The 6,000-nt window shown below is 46.4% G+C and overlaps 1 protein-coding gene across 1 annotated transcript in view; it reads right to left on the bottom strand.

Moving 5' to 3' along the window:
- Nucleotides 1-1,702: 1,702 nt before the first annotated feature.
- CMYA5 (cardiomyopathy associated 5) overlaps nt 1,703-6,000 on the bottom strand; it is a 104,902-nt gene continuing 100,604 nt past the window's right edge. The window contains exon 13 of the mRNA XM_055436249.2: nt 1,703-2,563. Coding sequence (XP_055292224.2) covers nt 2,317-2,563 — 247 coding nt within the window. The 3' untranslated portion in view covers nt 1,703-2,316. The remainder of the gene's footprint in view (nt 2,564-6,000) is intronic.

The raw sequence follows: 6,000 nt of genomic DNA, 5'->3' as shown, positions 1-6,000 counted from the left end.
AATGGTAACCCACTCCAGTATTCTTGCCTGGAGAATCCCATGGACGGAGAAGCCTGGTAGGCTACCGTCCACGGGGTCGCAAAGAGTCGGACACGACTGAGTGACTTTACTTTACTTCTGCCAGGCGTACAGGCTCCGCCGCCTCGCGGAAGCCGCTTCCACCCGGCCTGCCCGCGGCGCCTGAGTGCCCCGGCCGCTGCTCAGGGGGCGCCCGGCCTGCTGCCAGCAGCGTCAGGCACCTGTTTCTTGTGTCCTTCGAGGGGTTTCTTGTGGCCACAAGAGCCTTCAGGGAACACACCTGGAAAGGTAGGGGAGGGAATTCAGTGTCCCCCGAGGTCTCCAGGGGCAGTGCTCACCCAACTGGGTTGGACAGCAGTGCTTACACGTTAAGCTCTGGCTTGTTCCCAGTGGTTTCCGAGGGTGCCCCCAACACGGGCAAGCCCCCGGAGTCCACGCTGCAATGACCCACTCATAAAACATGTCCTCTGGACGCTCTTGCCTCTTCCTCGCTTTCCCCACTTCCTCTCCTGTGCTTCCGAGAATCGCCTCCTGTTTCCTAGAATCGCCTCCTATGTAAATCAGTTCAGTTCAGTTCAGTTCAGTCGCTCAGTCGTGTCCGACTCTCCGCGACCCCATGAATCACAGCACGCCAGGCCTCCCTGTCCATCACCAACTCCCGGAGTACACTCAAACTCATGTCCACAGAGTCGGTGATGCCATCCAGCCATCTCATTCTCCGTCGTCCCCTTCTCCTCCCGCCCCCAACCTTTCCCAGCATCAGAGTCTTTTCCAGTGAGTCAACTCGTCTCATGAGGTGGCCAAAGTATTGGAGTTTCAGCTTTAGCATCAGTCCCTCCAATGAACATCCAGGATTGATCTCCTTTAGAATGGACTGGTTGGATCTCCTTGCATATGTAAATAACTTGCCCTAAATCTTTATCTCTTTGATCTGCTTTTGGAGGAATCCAAACTGAGTCAAATTCCAAAATCCACGTGGTTGCTGCTCCGTTTGTTATTGTTTTTAATCACACTATATTCCCACCCAAAAAAGTAATAATGACCATGAGTTGCTGATTAGTCAGAACCTGATTATCATTTTAAGGCTTGTAAAAAAGGAAGACAGTGTTTCCCACAAAGCAGCAAGTTACTCCGTGTTTTCACTAACTATCCTTCTTGCTAGCAGTTGCCCTAATTTCAAAGCAGGATGAGGAAGGCTTTGAAGTCACTCTGTTAATGTATTATACACCCAATTTGGCTTTTCCAACTATTAAACAATAGATTTTAGGGTATGTACCAAAAGTAGGACATTATTTCTTGATATAAGAAAACAACTGAATTCATAATGTTAAAGAAACCTACAAGTACAAAGTATTTGTCTTGTGGAGAACAAGAGCAATCATCTCAACATGCATTTTATATTTATCAACTCTACACATATATATTTTAGGAAGATTTGGAGAGATTCAATATATCTTAAAATGACCAACCATTTTATTTTTAGCAGAAAGAGATTCTGAGTTTCTGGTAGTTGTCTGTAACTATAGGCTGAAAATGTTTAGATTTTAAAGCTTACATGTGTAAATTCTCACATGTAAATAAGTGGTAATATCACCCACTGCAGTATGGTGACTCTTTAGCCACAGTTTGTCCCGTCCAGAGATGCCAGGCTCACAAGTCACATGTAATAAGTTCACATAACATGTTTTGTTTTATAGACTCTAACCATTTATTTAACAAAAAGGAAATCTCTAACATCTAGCATTTTTCTACATTTAAAATTTCAGGGAAAAGAGACTCATAATGGTTACAAAAGAGTTCATTATCAGCTTAGAATGGTTAAAACATTTTCTCTACTGATTAGGACTCAGCATTCTTTAGTGAAGTGAGGTGACATTTCTCTTATGGAAAAAGTAGTTGTTTCTTGTCGGAGGAGATGTATTACCAGCACAACCTTCCCTTCACTCAGGAAGGGACATAGACCTGTCCCTCTGAGGATTTCTTTCACCAGCAACACAAGTGGGAGTCCATTTCGCTATTTCGATTCCCAAGTCAGGTATAAATCCTTTCCACTTAGGGAAGAACTCAAACATCCATAACCTGAAGGGCAGAGGTTGCTTTTTCCATCCTCGACCCACACGGCACTCTAGAAATTCAAGGTTTTCTTGCTGGTTTGGCTCGCGTGTTGATCACTGTGCATGGAGCTATCATTCATGCAAGTGTGTTTTGAATGCTGTCGAGCACCCACAGGAGAGAACAACAGAGCACTCCCTCCTCCGAAATTTGAATTTTGCTCTTGGAAACTCTGAAAGCCAACGATCACTTCTGCCTTGCAGAATCAGGGGGCTCTATTCCCAGGTGCAAAGTACATTTTCCGGGTTTCTCCAGGGCGAAGGCAGGGTGGACGCCCTCGTTAAACCTGTGCCTGATGATGAAGAGCATCTGTCCAGTCTCAGCGTTTATAAACAGCAGCCTCTGGGTGCTGTAGTCCAGCAGGATGCCCACTCTGGCGGGACGCTCAGTCACGTGGACATCACTCACAATGCCACTGTAGAAAAATGTGTATCTGAAATGGAACAGAATGGGAATTGAAAACTTTGAAAATCTTGAAGGACTACGATAAAGAAAATCCCTGGAGACAACCGATTTTGCAATTATTGATCTCAGTTCACAATAAGGAGTTGCAGTAACATTGCCCCAAATACCTTAGCCAGATCCCTCCTAGATGCTAAAATGCATAGCTCTTCCCAACAAACGAGCGTTTTTTAATAATTTTGCTACTTCTACATTAGAAGGCAGGCCCAGAATAACCAACATATGCCTCCCTTGTGATTTTTCTCCACATTTTAATTCTTTCCCAGCTGCCCACATGTTTTAACTACCGCATTCATGGTGTGTCATTCTTTTGAATAAAACTCCTTTGAGGCTGCCATGTATTTTAAAAAGTACTGCAGGCTCGCCTTCCATAAAATGCATTAATTTTACTATTTAAAAAATTTGTAAGTACCTTATATAAGGGCCTTAATGAAGCTTAAGAAATATGTCGTTATTTCTGTCCAACTTCATCCTTTGTACAATGCCCCTGCCCCAAACCAACTTTCCTTTTCATCTCCATGTTTTCTGCAGCCTTACAGCCAAGGGGGGTTACCTTTGATTTCTCTCTTAAGTTCAGATACATTCAGTTCACCATGTTTTCACTGGCATATGTGTATGTCCCACACTTTGTTAGACCTCTGCACCTCTGGGGGATATGAAGGACGACAGCGTACTGTCCTTGCCTTCAAGGAAACCCATATTCTACTGAACTTAGAAGGAAAACTGTTTATGACTTTAGCAGAGGCTGGGGCTCAGACTCCAGCTCCGGGCACAGAAGGGGAAAGTGCTTTCTGACACATTTCACGGACTGGGTTTGGTTGTGAAAGAAAAGGTTCAAGGACGGGTTGGGAGCGAGAAATTCCTGAACAGAAAAAGTGAAACTGCTCTGTGCAAAAGAGTAACATAAGGTGGGAGTTTTCTCCTGGCAATCTTAGAAACAGAGGGTGGGGCCCTGAAAGCAGGAGAAGAGCAGAGCTGAGGGACAGGTGTGTGGTCTGTGGCTCTGACAGGTCTGAGGGTGGGAGTGACACTGGACAGACTGGGGCCTAGAACCTGCATACCTTTGGTGAGGCACAGAAGGACCCGAAGACTTGCAGCGTCTCTCTTAAACACCTAGAAGCTTGAGTGCAGGGAATGGCAAGTTGGCAACTTCCTTGCGGGACGAAGCTCATTCAAAAGGGCAGAGGTTTACGGGGATGGAAGGTAAGCAAGACTTCCACAATGATCAAGGACCTTTTCAGTGCCTTGCCAATGTGAAATATAGCAGAACACTATGAAATTTTAGAACCTGTAAAGCACACAGAGGCTGTGGGTGGCAATGATGGGGAATAGCAGTGTAGCTGGCGTTCTTACAGAAGGCTTGGGGAGCAGATGGGTACACGTTCAGCCAGAGAAAGGTCAGGACTGGATAAGGGGGAAAAGAGCGAGGTGATCCAAGCTGTGGGGGCAGCGGAGGCAATGATGAGGTGGCAGAATAAACCTGTATGTCACCTGCTTGACCAGTTAGGAGGGGACATGTGAATGACTTTGAGAGTATTACCTGGATAGGTAAGTCAGAGGCCAGGCTCTATACTGGTCTGCCCTGTCTAATACAGTAGCCAAGAGGCACATATGGCCACTTACATTAGAATTAAGGAAAATTCAAAACTCAGTTCATCAGTCTTGCTAACCACATTCCAAGTGCTCAATAGCCACATCTACCGTTTTCCTAGCTTTTCAGAATGTGTGACTGGACAGGACTGGTCAAGAGGGTTCTTAATGCCCATCTGAGCTACTTCCCTATCCTGCTTGGAAGATCCCCAGTGCCCACAGGCTCAGCCCCAGTCAGTCCTTGAGCAAGTTGCTACCATGAGGTCAAGGAGGGAAAGACATTCCATGGAGCCTTGGACCCAACCATTCTGCAGGGCCTGGAATTCGCCCCGTCCTGCTTCTGCCCCATTTCCCACTGAGCACATCTCTTCATTCTCCAAGCTGCATTCCGGCCTGAAACAAGGCCTGTCTGTCTGTGGCCTGACTCCCTCCCCATCCTTTGGCCTGCTAGCTCTGGTTCAGACGGGGGTCATTCGGAAGCCTGATTCTTGACACCTGCCTGACCCTGGAACTGGGCGAGGGTCCCTACCTGTGTCGCCCACCCTGGTGTATCTCACTGCTGGCCGACAGTGAGCCCAGACTCCCTTCCACCCTGGTGGTTGCTTCCCTCAGGACTCCCATCCCCCAGCCTGGTTACCTTCTTCCGGGCTTCCCGCCTTCACTGTGGTCCCAGAGTGCTGACACCATTGTTTATGTTTGTAGATTTCTTTAGCAGAAAAGGAAGGGACATGATGCAAATGATGTTTTAGAAATATTTGCCAGTGGTGACACTTAGAGAGTGGAGTGGTTAGAGACTAGAAGAAGAGCACAGGCCTGGGGGCTGTGGGAGAAACTGGTAAAGGAAGTGAAGCCTTGAACTAGAGGAGTAAGTTAGGGACAGACAGGAAGAAATGCAGCTGATTCTTTCTCCTTAAAACTCTTCATTTCTCCTACCCCACCGTGACATCTTACACGAGATGCAAGTAGAATCCAGAGTAATATTGCTTCATTTAAATCACGAAGCCAGAAAAATGGAAAAACACAGGAGGCTCTGCTGTAGCAGCACTCTCAGTGCCCTGAAGGCCAGGGTGCTCTGTTTGGACCAGGGATTGAGGCACTTAAGACCTGACCTCTCTGTGCTGTGATCATAACAGGCAGGCACATCCCTTCTCCCAGAATCTACAGAACCTACCCTGGGTGACAGAAGCCAAAGACCAAAGCTGTTGAACCTGCTGAATGAAATTAACTGTTCTGTTCTCTAGAGTCTAGAACTTTGTTATTGGAGGCTTGCCTTTAGGTTCTTAAGGGTTCAGTTGTCTAAGGAAATCTTCATGAAATCAATACCTAGTTCCAACTCTTAAGTCTACCAATCACAAACTCTGGGTTTGAATGATTTTTCAACTCTGGGCAGAGGATGGGTCCTCAAGGATCACACAGCACTGAACATCAATTAATCATAATTGCTCTGATTTGATGGAGTGTGACTTTGAACAGCTCTTGGAGATGGAGTCCTTGTGAACCTTGTCAGGGAATCAGACTCTGTCAAGTAGGATACAGGGAGAGATGTGCAGTGAGAAACAAGCAAAATCCAGTCTGTGGGCCTTTTTCTGGGAACTTGCAAGCACTGCTTCCTTTTTAAGCATTCCATTTGAATAATGCCTCACATTTGAGTCTTTACAGTTTCTAAAGCTCTTCCTTGTACCTGACTTCATGTGACCCTCACAACCCCCAAATGGAGTAGACTAGGTGTCACTGTCCCCTGACAAGACAAATGAGGCACAGATTAACCAAGACAGATCTGCTCACAGGATTAACCAACTTCTGGTGAGTAGTCAACAG

Source organism: Moschus berezovskii, chromosome 9 (genome assembly GCF_049115385.1).
Source record: "Moschus berezovskii isolate FMDL1 chromosome 9, NW_MosBer_1.0, whole genome shotgun sequence".
Taxonomy (NCBI): Eukaryota; Metazoa; Chordata; class Mammalia; order Artiodactyla; family Moschidae; genus Moschus; species Moschus berezovskii.
Note: the sequence above shows the minus strand (reverse complement) of the source record. Positions and strands in the feature narration are given on the sequence as shown.